This window comes from Pyricularia oryzae, chromosome 4, assembly GCF_000002495.2.
Source record: "Pyricularia oryzae 70-15 chromosome 4, whole genome shotgun sequence".
Lineage (NCBI taxonomy): Eukaryota > Fungi > Ascomycota > Sordariomycetes > Magnaporthales > Pyriculariaceae > Pyricularia > Pyricularia oryzae.
In genome coordinates, this window is record NC_017851.1 from 346,051 (window position 1) to 361,246 (window position 15,196).

Here is a 15,196-nt window from a genome sequence, read left to right on the forward strand (position 1 = left end):
GGCTCGACGAGGCGAGATGCCGTTGGAACGCCGATAATTATGCTTGGTTCGCCTATTATGCTTATCATGGCGGCGCCGAGAGTCAATATAATCCTCCTGTCTTTCGAAACACCTATCATATTCTACGTTGTGGCCATCGCTGCTTACACCACTAGTAATATAAAATCCCAACAAAATGGTGTTTTAAAGGCGCGCCAAAGGTCTCCTCGGTCGCCACAACGTTGTCGTCTCCCACCTTGATAGCATGGGCACAATCAGCTCGGCCAGCTCGGCCGCTATCTTTCGAGTGAGCTTTCTAAACATCAAGCTTGCCTTTGTGGTGGGAATCCTTCGAGCCGTCTCTTTCAACCACAAAGGGGCCGAGATATTGCTAGGCGATGTAATCACTAGCCAGTATCTTGACCTGATGGATCGGAACGATGGCAGTGTACATGGGGAAGAATTTGAGAGCGTGAGCAGGGACCGAGGCATCCCCCGTGCGATGGCCCAAACATTCATTATCTCTTTTGAGCAGATAAAGCAGCAGCAACCCCTGGCTAGTCACTTGCTCTCGCTCATGAGCTGTTTCGGTCGACAGGAAATCCCACTAGAATTCTTGGCTCGCTTGGACACGGACGAAAACAAAGATGAGATTGAAGAATTGACACTCCAAAAAGCTATGTTAGTGCAGATTGCGAATAAAGGAAATGGCTTGCAGACCAGTTCAACCCAAAGCTGGAGCATTTCACCAACCATGCCTTTGCAGCAGTGATTGATTGTTTCAACCCAGACTTTGAAGTTGCGATGGATCTCCCCAAATACCAAAAGTTTTATGGCTATGAGAACACGGCTGCAACGGCTTTAATGCAATGCGATGAGAGGTTGGGCCAGTTGGAGGCTTGGAGCTGGCTCTGTCTTGGATTTATAAATGTCACAGACAATCGCACGCGTCTTGGCGATGAACACATCAAGACAGTCACCACTACGGGGCCCTTGGCGCGTATTCACACTCGGCTTCGCCGGGTTGACGAGGCATTGGTGCTCTACAAGCAACTATTTGCCACGGCAAAGAAAAAAAATACAATGCTGACAAAGATTCAGCTGTGTTCTTCATGGGCGTGGTTAATTACGGACCTCAAAAGTCGTGGCTGCTTGGCAGAAAAGGCATTGAAACGGCAGCAACAGTCGCACTAAGCGGGCATGATCTTTTGTATCGGGACATTGGACTTGGGTTGGATTCATGAAAAGCGCGGTACTCTCTGGGCCAATGGCACACAAGGCGCACTAGCGGCAGAGAATTGCCTACATAAGGCAACGACTCGTGCTTCTCGTTGCGAATCTTTCGTTTCTCAAGTTTACAAAGTTCCTCCGATCAGTATGGACTTGCATTTCATTTTCTGGGCTTTCTATCGAAGCTCCTCTCATGTCGTCTTTTCCAGGTATATCATCCGGTTGCGCTATAACAGGTTTCAGCTTCCATCGTGATTCGACTTGTAACCCTCACGGATCTAATAAGAAAATCATAAAATTAGCGATCGTGTCACCGACGGGGAAGAAAGTTCCGGATGATCCAATTGCCGCGAGGCCTCACTCGGTCAGATATCGCCTGCCAAAAAGCGCCACATCCGAAGCCATTACGGATATCTCTGCAAGATGATGTTGATGGTAGACGGGGAAAGAAGTCCGCAGGAGACAAGGCAGGGTAGATGTATTCGGGGATTTAGATGAAAGACTGGCAACAGTCAGGAAAAGAGCTGCTTCTATGCTCATAAACTGAAGATAAACAGACAACAAGGTGGTGTTGTGCTACTTTGCGCCCGCTTGCGTTCGCTCTGTATTAGCCCGTCGGGTATGTTTCCAACATCCATGTCGACGACGGGCTCCGGCGGGCCTATCGTAGAGGTGCTCCAAAGGTTTATCGCGGGAACGCTAAACCTATAAAATAAGATGGGGCATATGCACGGCAAACAAAAAGCTTAATTCCTTGCGGTGAGCCGCAAATTCTGCGCCTTTTGCTTATTACCACACATCAATATTTCTTCATCTCAGGAGTGCAGGAGGGCTGCAAAGGACGGCGCTGGATCTTGGATGCATGGTTTGCTTCTTTTCCACGTGGCCAGGCGCACACAGTGGCGATGTCGTATCGCAATGATGATAAGACGTCGAATAAATATATCTTTCTTGCATAAACCTGTTATCGTTAACGTTTGTTTCATCTCTTAAGTTTTTGGGAGAAATATTTCCATCCGCAATACCTCCTTATCATGTCTGTCTCTGCACGGCTCGGCAGGGTTGCGTGGATGCGCGGCCTATAACAATGGGAAAGTGTTGCCGCATGAGTAGACAAACAGGCTAGTATGCGACTTCAAGTCATGCGAAAAAAGTTGAACCTTGTTTGGAAATCATCAATATTTGCTCTTTATTCTGTATATCCCTGTCTAACGGTCTAAACTTTTTTTTTGGCCACCCGATCTATCACTTTTTTTTTGTTCTTTTCTTCTTGTCTTTTTCGGACGAAAGATAAGTTTAGAGCCCGCCAATAAACATGACTTGCCTTGTCTATTTCTGTATGTCACCTCCGAAGAAAAGGTTGAACTGAAAAAAAGAGGACTTGTCCAGCTTGATGCCTTGTCATATCCATGAAACAAACGAGGACTCGACTCGAAGCAGCAGCTAGCATGTGTCATGCCATGCTTGCTAGCTATCGTCCCAGCAACTAAGACGGACCACTAAAAGAGACGACTCAATCGGCCCACCTCATGGCGCCGGGAACCTTGGGGTCCTTCTCGACGTACTTGCAGGTGGTGAAGTTGCTCCACAGAGCCTGCATGAAGGGGCGATTGTCGCTGTGGTAAAGGTCTCCGAGGACAGGCTTGATGGCCTCGGTGGCCTCCTCTGCCTTGTAAAAGGGAATGCGACTGTTTCAAAAATGAGTTGTGAGTAAGGGAAGCGGCGAACGGAAGCGGAACGAGTCATGAAAGGTTAAGATGGAATTTGTCAAGCACAATGCAACTTACGGGAACAGATGGTGGGCGACGTGGGTTCCAATGATACCGTGGAACAGGTGGCGGTCAATGAAACCAAAGTCACGGTCGACAGTGGCGACGGCACCCTTGACAAAGGTCCAGCTGTCGGCCTCGTAGTGGTGCACCTCCTTGTTGGTGTGGTGAAGGTAGGTGATGGCGACGAGCCAGTGGTGAACCCACATGTAGGGAACGGCGTAGAGGAGGAACATGGTGCCGGCGCCGACCTTGGTGGAGCCCCAGTAGATGGCGGCGGCAACGATGGCCAGGCCAATGTCAGAGATGGCGATGTAGAGGGCCTCGCTGGAGCGGAAGACGGCAGAGGTGGGCTCAAAGTGGCTCTGGCGGAACCACGCGGCACCCTTGTTCTGCAGAGACTCCTTGCCGCAGGTGGCGTTGAAGAGCAGGTAAGTCTGCCAGCCGAAGAGCTGGTGGCTCACGAGGCGAGCAAGCTGAAAGATGGGGGTATCCTCAAAGACCTCGAGGTCGATGCCGAAGCGGGACAGCAAGCTGGCGCGGGACTCGCGGTCGGCAGCCTGGGGGGGCACAAAGGCCATGTCCTTCTCCATGTGGCCGGTGAAGTTGTGGTGGCGGTGGTGAGAGAACTTCCAGCTGAAGTACGGTACCAGCAGGGCCGAGTGGGCGGCCCAGCCAAGAATGTTGTTAATGCGCGTGTGCTTGCTGAAAGCACCGTGGCCGCACTCGTGGGCCAGAATCCAGAGACCGGTGCCAAAGAGACCCTGAACAAAGCCGTAAGCGGCCCAGGCGGTCCAGCGCAAAGTCGAATCCGGAATTTGGGGAATGTAGGTCAAGGCGGCCCAGCCGAGAGCGGTGATGAGGGCCACATCTCGCACCAAGTAACCAACTGAAGTCACCAGAGATGCCTCAAAACAGTGTGCGGGGATAGCATTCCTGATGGTGTTGATGTCTGGAAATTGCTGCTCCTTGGGCTGTCGATGTTGTAGGGCATGTTAACAATCGGTTCAACGTGTTGGCGAGAACCGACAAAGCAGCAGGAAAAAAATGAGAAACAGTGGTTGCATCTCGCTCACCTTGGCTTCAGCGCGGCTAGCGGCGCCCGGCCGCTGAGTGACGGTGGTGGACATGATTGGTGGTGGTTAGTGACCAGACCAGGATAAAACAAGAAGCAAAACGTTTGTAAACACCGAGCAATGGAATCGAAAAGAATCTATCTGTAAGAGACCGTTGCTGCTTCCAGAAAGAACAAAAAACAAAACGGAGGGGGGAAGGGTTCTTGGGAGATGATTAGTTTGGTGGGATTGTCCTTTTTTGTTGTGTTCCAACAAGACGTGGAAGAATTTTGCGGGTCTGGACGTCGTTTCGAACGTGGAGCAGTCTGGGCTCGCAGTTGTTAAGGGAAAAAAAAATAACCATACATTTGAAGGGTCTAGGTAGGGGACCCCGGCTCGATTGCGGCGGTGTGCCCCTGAAAGGGAGGCAAGAGCCGGCTATCTGTTATCGGAAGCGCATCTGTTGGGAAGGAACGGGAGAACCGACCAAGTCTCTCTGGCTTGACTGGCACGTTCATGGAAGGCACGCCTGTTTGTACTGTGCTATGCTCTATCTACTGTAGGCGAGTCGGGAATTTCTAGGGGTACTACCAAGCACTACTGCACCTGGTACTGTAGCATGGTAACTTAGTTGCCAGAAAATAGACGTTCCGTCGGTTTGATCACTGGCCACCCCGATTATGCACTACTACTACATTGCCGCTTGATCTTCCATTTGTCGGCTGTTTGGTCTAGCCTCTACAGTGGCGTAGGATGACTTGAGAGACTGTCAGGCACATGCGTCAGTTGACGAGTTATGCCATCTACTCTTCACTAAGAATTTGTCCCTCGCAACTTATCGCACACTGCCCTGGACTGCAAAACTTTAATTGGCTGACATGTGCTTTGATTCACGACAACTGTTGTACCGGGTTACATTTTGGGAGCGCCTCAACAAATTTTCGGGATTTCCCCTGCTGAAATGGAGGGACAAGTATTTCAGGGTCCTTTGGGCCCACTTTCAAGCTGGTCCAGATTAGGTGTGGTTCCCAGGGATCTCGCTTCCCTTCCCCTGGATCTGCAGTAAAACCAAGCTTGGACCAGGTTTTAGCGCTGCCTGCGAGTCGCCTCTGCCACGACCCCCCGTCCAGCAGCCCCTCTTTAATAATTACCCGAACCATATCACCCCCGCCACATTCTGTTGTTTCGACTTTGGAGGTCGTATTCACGTAGAACAAACGGGTGCAAATTAAGCGGCAAACCATGATTACCCCCGGGGCGCAAAATGCCGATGCCTTCGGAACTTCAAAATTAATACTCTACTCTGAAGAAAAACATTTCGGATGCTTTTCACCTCTGTTCTGGTTTTTATTACCGGGTCCCTGAAGACTGATCGCGGCCGATTTTTGTTTCTTGGCGTCCCTCTAGATTGGCTATTTGCCTGCAAAGTTTTCCGAATTTTGGTCGTTTGGTGTGCTGTTCAATTTGACACTGACTTGCATGGATGGCCTCAATGCCAAGCAGAAGCAGAAAAAAAAAGCCCTCGAAAGGGGTTCCCCTCCACCGGAATTACATGGCAAGGTACGAATACGCACACCTCATCTCCACATTAACAGGCGCCTTCACCTTGTCACTGCCGAAGAAAATTGTCTGATCAGTATTGCAACAATTGCTTTTTTTGTGTGGAAGGGATAAAAAAGGGGCCAAACCATCGATGTTGCTCCTGCCGCTTTATCTGCAAAGAATTTTCGGATCGAATTTTGACTTGAATGCTATCTTTTCCAGCATGTGTTTTATTTGAACCAGCACATGGCTGGCACATGTCAACCAATTCCGTCGTGCTAATTTAGGACTTCCTTAGGTCTTCTCCAACTCGCCTTCACCGATTGTTCGGTATTGCCAATCGCACACTATGCATGAATTTTGTCGGCAAAACTCGGGCCCAATCGCCTGGCCTCTCCTGGCCACATGTGTTCTTACGAAGCCTACGGAGTATACCCTTTGTTTGTTCTCTTGGATGAAGTCATCTCCCTCGTCTCGGTCAATGATTACCTTCAAATAGACAGGCATTAGAACTGACAGGCGGCGTCCTTTTGTTTTTCATGCCTTGGTTGCACACAAGACACAGTCACGGTCGTTTTCGCATCTGGTCGTCGCAAATAAAACGCCAACAATCAACGAGCAACGCAAGGAGCTCGGCATGCAGAACAGATCCTACGCAGCAGACACATCTGAGGAGCAATTATTTTGCAACTCGCTGCAATGTCCATCGAGTAAAGGGCAAGGGCCAGGTTGAAGCATGGGGATCAAAAGAGGCCCTTTCCGGGGAGCCAAGTAGCTTCATGGGCATGTTCGCTCCGTACACATGCCCTCCCATGAGCATGGGAATTGAGCTCTCTCTGACAAGCACACACATTTTACTTTCTCTCACTTTAATTTCACCACTCCGATGTACTAAACACTTGGTTTCGATACTATAAAGTAGAACCTGGAGTGCGTCTGGGAACCGCATCATCCCCTGGACGAGGTGACCTTTAACCGGGCTTTTTGCCGGACATCCTCGCACCGCCACCGCCATTAATGTCGCGGGTGTAGGTTCTACTGTACCAGCCCAGATGATCAGACACCACCAGAGAACCAATGTGAAACTTTTTACCAACAGTTGCTCCGGGGATGATTGGCTTGCGGAGGCGAAAAATGTTCGAGATTGTCAAAGGAAACAACTTTCCGCTTCTTCCCCTCCCAGGCATGTCGCATATGCCCCTTACAGCCAGGCCCATGTGCTGAAGTTCAGGACCTCCGAGATCCAAAATTTTGTCGCGTCACGCCACGACAAGCCCGACTTCGTTGTACACGCCAGGGACTGCCAGGCCTAGGCTGTGAAAGGGACGCTCAGGAATTAGGTTCTAGTAAACCTGCTGGAGGTGGCAACATGTTGGTGACGTCGAGGAACACGCACCCCTCGTTCGTGTCAAGATATTCAGGGGATATACTGGTTTCCCCTAACAGCGGCATCCATCAGATACTTTGAGAGTTTCTTTCCAATGCCGACGCTGGACTAATACGATGCACAGAATCGCCTTGCATGCCTGCCTGTGTGGTTGCAACGTGATCCTCATGGTTTACTTGTGCAGACACTTGCGATGTTGCATTGCCTTGAGAATCCAATCCCGACACATGTCTGCATCATAATCTGCCGAGGTGCCTTTGGGTATGCGAGGCTTGATTACTAACTCCCACAGGCTGGCTGAGCTATTGTGATAATAATTGCCACGGTCAGCGGTGCCAGCTGCCCTAGCCCATGGTCTTGACGGTTATCAACACGCACGGCTTTCTCGACCTGGCCGGCTTGCGGCTTCGAAGGTGCAACCTAAAGCATGTCTAGTACTCGAGTTTGTACACCATACCTTGGAACTTCATGGTAGCTTCCGGCCCTTGTTCTCTTCCGCACATGGACACATGACAGGATATAGGCCGGCAAGCTCATCAGTAGCGGCGGCGCCTTCGACGGAATCTATCGGCCTGCATTAGGCAAAAACCTGCGTTTGCACCCGAACGCGCTAGAAATATGCCATCGCACACGGTTATCTCCGGCCGGCAACAGCTATGTGCACATTTCAGTCAGATGCTGTCACCGTAGGGTAAAGCACGACCCGTACGATACCGACACGACTGTCTTTCTGGTCAATACAGGCGCCGACTACTCATTCCTTGGTATCGGGGACTTGAACACCAATTCGTCGCGGACGTCCCGATCAATGAGCATCATATGACGAGGAGGGGCTCGCCGTTTGCTCACGCGACTACCCCTGCAACACTTTGGCTTTGGTGCAGTCGTTATGGTGTCTTCGGTTAGGAGCAGATCTGGTGATCTATGATTTCTTCCCGTCGATCCGACGGCTCCTATGGCCGTGTTAGGATCGGCTTAGGCGAAGGTTCGTCCGCTGTCGATGGATTCTTGCCCGAATGGGGTAACAAGGTCAGCTGGAGGGTGATGGACAAGGGAGGCAAAAGGTACAGGACAAAAAAGTCAAAGGATCTCGACTTCAACCTGGAGGATACCAACTCCGCTCTTGGCGATGCAAGTCGCCGTATTCCGCAGCAATGCCCCGACCGACCCGCCTGTCAAAAATGCTCAAAGTTGCCCGCGAATTCTTTGGGGAGTCGGTCGATCCGTTCACGATCCTGCTCGAAAATGCCGGCGTGGCTGACGGTATCACATCATGCATCAGTGGAAGGAATTTCCGTTGCGCGAACATGGCAGTCAAGCGAGGTTTATCCGTTGTTGAGATCGAGGAGAAGGAACTCAATGGACAGCAGTTGCAGGGAACCTTTACCGCCAAGGAATCAAACAGCCTGTTGAACGCACGTGGCAGGCAGGGCGATTATCCCCTGTTTACCACTTTTGCACTGCCAATGAGCACTTGCGTGGTCAATCCAACGATTTCCGAGAGTACATGACCATTCAGTCCTACATATGTCACCGGCCGTGTCGTGGTGGAGTTACAGCTAAGACTCGGCGATGCTACCGCTGCTCTCTCACCATAGACGAGTTAGGTGGCTCTCGACAAAGCAGCGGGCTTTTTGGTCAACGCTAGAAGCATGGGGTATCGCTTCCATAAGCTATAACCGCGGAAGCAAAGGAAGGCCATGTGCAGTCTTACACCAAACCCAAAGGCTACAGTCGGCCTGCAAAAAAACATAGTGCGATCAAACTTGGTGTGTTTGAAGGCTTTTCTAGGTGAGTTTGGCCGTGCTTGTCCGAGACTGCAGTGTATTGCCAGCTTGGTGCCATGCTATCGACACGTCAACGTTCGCTATTCACGTCGTAAGGCTGTTCGTTCGATGGAAAAATGACGATATTGCTGATTTGCGCAGGAACACCGTCCATTGGAAGATGGAACAGCTCCCAATTCAATAGTCGCGTTGTTGTCCAGGCCGCTGCGTTGGGTTGAGGCCTCACTGATACGCTGGCAAAGGTACCTACCCTGCATGGGGAAAAGGTCGAAGCTGTCAATCGATCCATTCTCAAGCAATCGAGGGCCGAGTGGCCAAGCCAAGGGGCGGGGCAACAAGCAGAAGATCGAATGCTGGTTTGAGTTCTGCGGGCCTTAGCAATGTATCTCTTTGTACAAGTCTAGGTACCTATGTATCCACTGAGACGACCTAGAACATAGCTCGCATTGGCAGCTGTGACGAACTGCAACGAGACCGCGGCTGCAGGGGATATATACGAGAATCCCAACTCTCCTTCAATAGCAGCAGGCGACTTCCATTCTCGTTGCTCAATTTTGCAGATTTCCGGGTGGAGCCCAATCTAGCAAGCAAAAAACACACCGCGGCAGTGCGCCTTCCCTCCGCGGGCCGCCAGACTTCGCAAGCTTCGGTAGTCGACAGTGGGTTTTGCCTGTCTCGATGGCCTGTGCTTTCTGGTGGGGGAGCACTAGCAGAGAAAGGATGGGCGAAGAGAGGACAAGGGAAATAAATCCATGCGATTTGTGCCCGACATCGGAAGCAGAAATTTCTCAAATTTACTCGACGCACTAGAGGCCGGCTTGGGCGGAACAAGCGCCTTCATGCGGATCTGCGGATTCATAATTATGACGATGATGCTGATGGAGTCCCATACAATACAAAAGATGCGGATCCCGGCGAAAAGCTGTGGCGCGGTCGCTGCTAACGATACTTTTGTACGGCACCTTGACCTAGCAAAGCATGGGAGGCAGGACTAGAATAGAAACAAGAGGCTGCATTTTTTTAATTTCTGTGAAGCAATGCAGCATCTCACGTGGGTGCACACATGAGCATTAGAACATCACAATTTCGAAAATAACGAGACTACCGGTGAGAGAGCGACGCGACGCAAAAAAATTTGAGGCTCAATCCAACCCCCCAATCTCGGGCGAATCCGTTGCGGAGCTCAAAGTTGACGGGATCCAGCCGGTAGTTACCTTGCCCAAGGTGCCTATTTTTTTGCGCACTGAATTCGCCTCTGCCTTGTGCGGCTGACGTTATTCCCGTGCTTCTCCGGCCCCTCAGCTGCCTTCTAGAAGAATCACGCCTACAAATAGCGAGCGAGGCTACCCAGGTCCCCATTGGCGCTTCCATGTGTGGTTTGGGAATGACGCCGGAAGCTAATCTTTTAAGATTGTTCCAACTCAATGCACTTCGACCTGCTTACCTTTTAACACAGTCTTACTCATCCGGGGATGACGCCTCCGTGTCGCGCGCAGTGGAAACACGAGAGGCTTTTTTTTTTCTCATGGTTTGCTTGTTTTTGTATCGTAATAGTTAGCTAAATTTTGTGGGGTTGGTACCTGGTTGTGGAGAGATGATGTCCACCGGTAAAATTCCATTCGACTCATTCTTGACCGAGCATCCATTTTGAGCAGTGTTTTTTTCGCAGACTTGCCCAGGTTGCCTTGTTAGGGAGCTAACCTGGAGTTTAATCGTGGATTTCCCCCATGATGGCGCGGGAAGCTTTGGCGGCGCGTCGAACACTTCCATCCATCGCGTCCTAAAGATGACTTGCATGTCTTTGGGGCTGTCTGAGTGTTTGGATGGCACATTCTTAGCTTACTACGGTACACGGCTAGGCCTGATCATCAAATCCTGTCTGCGAAAACGGCAACTGCGAATCTCTCCACAATGACGAACTTTTGCTGGTTCTGATGGGAAATTGCCACAAATACCGTGGTATTGGGCCACGGTTCCTGTACCATTTGGTGGGCCATCTGCCAAGAAGGAACAAACGGGACGAGGCGAGTCAAGGGAAGTCGTGATGTTTTTGCCGTCACCCACTGGAAATGCAGAGACAGGACAAAAAAAAGAGAGAGAGAGAGAGAGTCGCCCGCGCTAGGTTGCCCATTTGAGCTTGTACTTGCAGACTCCGCCGTCGACCCCAGCCAGGCCCGGTCCGACTCATCAAGCGTCCGGAATCGCAAAAAGCCATTTGTCCCAATTTACGTTGTACCCGCACCCCTCAAGCAAGCATGACATTTGCCTCTCTCCTGATTGCCTGGGTAATGCCCTAGGCCTCGAGTCCAGCCTCCCTACCTCACCGATCGCGGCGCGCGCATGTCAAAGGGGTCCAGTCTAGCCCACATGCAAGACACCTGCGACTGTGACTAATAAGATCCTTTTTCTCTGCAACCATAGTTATTCTCATACTTAAAAACCTACCGGCCCCCATCTTCCCCCGGATTCTCGACGCCCCTTCGAGAGCGATCCTGTCCTGGATCCTGTGTGTGTTCTTTTTGGGTTTGCTTGCCTCGCGCATTTTTCATTCATTTTCATTACGTACCTAGACTGTTTGCGCCAAACAAGGAAAAGCGACCCGGACCTTGTCACAAGGGGACGACGTCGACAAACAGGAGAAGAGGTATATCGACCCAGGCCGCCAACGGGAAGAACACCGGAGACGACGCAGGAATCATGGCCGAAGAAGCTCGTCGACCCGAAGACATCACGCCGCCTCGAAACAACTCGATGGCGAGCGACAATGCTCCCAACCCTGAAAAGGATCAGAGCGAAGCCGGTAACTCTGGCGTGCTCGGGGAGCTCATCAACCACAAGACCCTGACCTGGTGGTATGTTGTCGAACCGTGTTTCCGCACCGCCGTTGTTCGTCGGCCATCTATCCGTCTTGACCATCGCTGACATTCACATGATACGGATGTCTTCAGGCAAGGTGGAATAGTACTCATCGCCGAAACCGTCTCACTCGGTGTCCTGTCCCTTCCATCAGTGCTCGCCACTCTCGGATTGGTGCCCGGCATCATCATGATCCTCGTCATGTCGATAATCTCGACATACAGCGGCTGGGTCTTGGGCGAGTTTCGACGGGAGTACCCGCACGTTCTCAACTTTGGCGATGCACTCGAGGTCATTGGAACCCCGATAGGAATGGGTGGCACCTTTCAGCACATCTTTGGCTGGTCTCAGGTCTTCTTCCAGGTCTTTGTCATGGCATCGCATATTTTGACGTGGACCATCTGCCTGCTTTGGTTGACCAACGGTAGGGGCGTCTGCTCGATCCTGCTGGGCTTCGTGGGCACTCTGATCTTTATCATTTGCAACCTGCCGCGAACTCTGAAGCAGACCAGCTGGATGTCCATGGTTAGCTGCGCATCCATCACGGCGGCCGTTGTTGTTACTGCCATCGCCGTCACTTTTACCCAGCAGACTTCTCCCTGGAAGCCTGGGCCCGGCATGAACATTGACTTGTTCCGCAAGGTCGAGTTTGCACCTGCATTCCTCGGAGTCACCAACGTTGCTATTGCCTTTTGTGAGTTTTCATCCCCCACAACTTGGAAGCCTAGTCTCGGCACTAATTAGCAACTTCATTGTTCGCTATAGCTTCCCACTCGTGCTTCTTCTCCGTCATCGACGAGTTCAAGAAGCCCGAAGACTGGCCCAAGGCTCTCGCCTTGCTCCAGGTTGCCGACACGGTCCTTTACCTCTTCGCAGCCATCATGATCTACTACTTTGTCGGCAGGGACGTTCCCTCCCCAGCTCTCTCGGCCGCGCCTGGTAACGTCCTCCCGCGCGTCATCTGGGGCATTGCGATCCCGACCATCGTCATCGCAGGTGTCATCTACGGCCACGTCGCGTCCAAGTACATCTTTGTCCGCGTCTTCCGCAACTCGGCGCACCTGGAGCGTCGCACCAAGCGATCCAGTATCGTTTGGGTCGCTATCGTCGTCGGCCTCTGGACCATCGCCTGGGTCATTTCCGAGTCGATCCCCGTATTCAACGGCCTCCTGGGTCTCGTTGCTGCCCTGTTCGTCAGTTGGTTTTCGTACGGTCTCCCGGGATTCTTTTGGCTCTGGATGAACACGGGAGAGTGGTTCTCGAGCCCCAAGCAGATGTGCAAGTTTGCTGCCAACGCGTTCCTGCTGCTCACGGGCATCATGATATGCGCACTGGGCCTATGGGCTTCTGTCAACGACATCAAGGTCAGCACGTCGGGTGCTTCAAGCCCCGTGTGGAAGTGTCGGTCTCTGTGAGTGGATAGTGTGTGATTATTGTTTTAATGAGACGTTTGGGGTACAATGGGACGATTTCTGCTTGGCTGGGGAACGGGATGAAACTCGTTTGTTTGTTCTTGGTCTATACCTGATCGATCGAATCGTCATGCGCCAAGACAGGGTCTCCAGGGCGATGCACAAGACATCGTCCCTTTGGGTTTTTGTTGTCGGAATAAAAGACCTAACCTCGTGTAATTTGCCGTATATAATACACGCATCATGAATTTGTTTCGCAAGTCTGGGACAATGAATGTCTTCCCCGCACAGTCTCCAAAGTAAAAGAAACATTATCCTGGTAGCCCTGTAGCCGCCGGAACGGAATGCACCGATGCCCGCAATCAATAGCGTCGCCATGAGGCGGGGTTCTATCACTTGATTCATAATTCAGTGATAACCGACCTGCTGGGATTGGCTACTGAGAATGGTTTCCAAAGTCAAAATAGCGCATGGTTCTTGTGCACCTTTACTACTGGTACTTTTATTGGCCGGGAAGGCGAACATGATGGGTCTCCTGTTACTCCGCGCCGCCCAGCTGAAGAGCTAAACCGCGGCAAGAACCAAGATGTATGGCGGGATCAAAGATGGAGAGGGCGGTGGACTGTACTTTTCCCGGGATTTCGCACCGCAGTAAACCTCCCAAAATATATGCATTGCGCAGATCACCCTCGTTTTCACCAGGCGGGGGGTGTCGTCGCCCACCAACAAAATTTGCTTCTTCCATCGTCTGAAGCAGCCAAAGACCACTGCAGTGAGAACTACGAAAAATAACATCACAAAAGGGGAAAAAAAAAACGACTAGAATGGAAAACATCCCGACCTACGACGCTCTCCCGCCCGTGGAGGGCATGCCGGCCGGGTGCGCGTGGGGCGTCTTTGACAAGCCCGGAGAGCCAAAGGACGTCTACGGGACGCTGAATCACCTGACGCCGGCGGTTGTCGCGGCGGCGGGGGCTGAGGTGCGGGATGGCGTTTCGATCTCGTTGAAGTAGGGCGATTTTTATTTTTAATTGAATCCATCCAACAAAGGAAGAGAGAAGAATCGGGCGTCGTTGCACTGGTTCAATTCCCCCCATCTTCCACCCATTCCTCCCCGCACCAAATGGGCACCACTAAAACTAACAACCCACCCCCCACAAACCCCAGCTGGCCCCTGACGGCGCTCAACCACATCCCGATGCCCGGCCGGCGCAAGACGGTGCACCAGGTCCGCACGCTCGCGGAGCTGGGCATGACCAAAGGCGCGGGGCTGGACGACGAGCTCGAGTTCAACACGCAGGCGAGCAGCCAGTGGGACAGCTTCGTGCACTGGGCGCACCAGGCGACGGGCGCGTCGTACAACGGCTTCAGGGCGACGGTGGACAACGTCGGCGCGTCGACGGACGCGCCCACGGTCGACAAGTGGCACGCGAGGGGCGGCGTCGTGGCCCGCGGCGTCCTGGTCGACTTTGCACGCTGGGCCGAGGCAAACGGCAAGGACTAACACCCGTTTGACGCGTACAGGATCACGGTCGAGGAGGTGGAGCAGGTGGCGGCCGCGCAGGGGGTCGAGTTCAGGCCCGGCGACGTGCTGCTGGTCCGCACGGGCGTCACCGAGGTCTGGGAGGCGCCGAGCCAGCAGGACATGGCCAAGGTCATGCGCGGCACCATCAGCGGCCTGCACGGGGCGGTGGAGACGGTGCGGTGGCTGTGGGATCGGCGGTTCGCGGCAGTGGTGTGCGATAACAATGCGGTGGAGGCGATTCCGCCGGTCAAGGAGGATGGGAGCGTTGCGGCGATGGAGGAGATGGGTGAGTACAAGTGTCTTTTTTTTCTTTTTCTTTCGGTTTCTGCTGAGACGACGCTGACAGGAGCATAGTCATCCATCCTCACTGCCTTGGTCTTCTCGGCATGCCGCTGGGTGAGCTGTGGGATTTGAGAAAGCTGTCGGAGCACTGCGCAAAGACGGGAAGGTACTCGTTCTTGTTGACTTCGGCGCCGCTGAATGCGGCTGGGCTGGTGGGATCGCCCCCAAATGCTTTGGCTATTTTCTAGAGACGAATGGGCCATCCTTGTGTCTTGCTACTCGCTGCGGTGTGCTAGTGAATGATGGCGATTTGGTATCTCTAATTAGGAAGTGTAGACCAATACAGGAGTCGGAGCTGCAACACTTGCGACA

General features: G+C 52.3%; 5 protein-coding genes across 5 annotated transcripts; 3 read left to right on the forward strand and 2 right to left on the reverse strand.

The window, feature by feature from the left end:
* Nucleotides 1–2,370: 2,370 nt before the first annotated feature.
* Nucleotides 2,371–4,361, reverse strand: MGG_08474 (Delta(12) fatty acid desaturase). Its single transcript, XM_003715931.1, has 3 exons — nucleotides 4,055–4,361; nucleotides 2,997–3,952; nucleotides 2,371–2,897 (listed from the first exon to the last, which is right to left on the reverse strand). The coding sequence occupies exons 1-3, from the start codon at nucleotides 4,106–4,108 to the stop codon at nucleotides 2,723–2,725; spliced, it is 1,185 nt and encodes a 394-aa protein (XP_003715979.1). The 5' UTR covers nucleotides 4,109–4,361; the 3' UTR covers nucleotides 2,371–2,722.
* Nucleotides 4,362–6,312: 1,951 nt separating this feature from the next.
* On the reverse strand, nucleotides 6,313–6,762 carry MGG_15350 (uncharacterized protein; the record flags this gene model as incomplete). The annotated part of the gene is made up of 1 exon (XM_003715932.1): nucleotides 6,313–6,762. The coding sequence occupies one exon, from the start codon at nucleotides 6,760–6,762 to the stop codon at nucleotides 6,547–6,549; it is 216 nt and encodes a 71-aa protein (XP_003715980.1). The 3' UTR covers nucleotides 6,313–6,546.
* A 1,381-nt stretch (nucleotides 6,763–8,143) lies between these two features.
* MGG_15351 (uncharacterized protein) lies at nucleotides 8,144–9,397 on the forward strand (the record flags this gene model as incomplete). The annotated part of the gene is made up of 2 exons (XM_003715933.1): nucleotides 8,144–8,753; nucleotides 8,891–9,397. The coding sequence occupies one exon, from the start codon at nucleotides 8,144–8,146 to the stop codon at nucleotides 8,471–8,473; it is 330 nt and encodes a 109-aa protein (XP_003715981.1). The 3' UTR covers nucleotides 8,474–8,753; nucleotides 8,891–9,397.
* Nucleotides 9,398–11,182: 1,785 nt separating this feature from the next.
* MGG_13963 (aromatic and neutral aliphatic amino acid permease) lies at nucleotides 11,183–13,304 on the forward strand. Its single transcript, XM_003715934.1, has 3 exons — nucleotides 11,183–11,601; nucleotides 11,698–12,299; nucleotides 12,371–13,304. The coding sequence occupies exons 1-3, from the start codon at nucleotides 11,447–11,449 to the stop codon at nucleotides 13,018–13,020; spliced, it is 1,407 nt and encodes a 468-aa protein (XP_003715982.1). The 5' UTR covers nucleotides 11,183–11,446; the 3' UTR covers nucleotides 13,021–13,304.
* A 299-nt stretch (nucleotides 13,305–13,603) lies between these two features.
* MGG_08476 (uncharacterized protein) lies at nucleotides 13,604–15,072 on the forward strand (the record flags this gene model as incomplete). Its single annotated transcript, XM_003715935.1, has 5 exons — nucleotides 13,604–13,668; nucleotides 13,841–14,026; nucleotides 14,185–14,439; nucleotides 14,542–14,828; nucleotides 14,897–15,072. The coding sequence occupies 5 exons, from the start codon at nucleotides 13,604–13,606 to the stop codon at nucleotides 15,070–15,072; spliced, it is 969 nt and encodes a 322-aa protein (XP_003715983.1).
* Nucleotides 15,073–15,196: the final 124 nt, after the last annotated feature.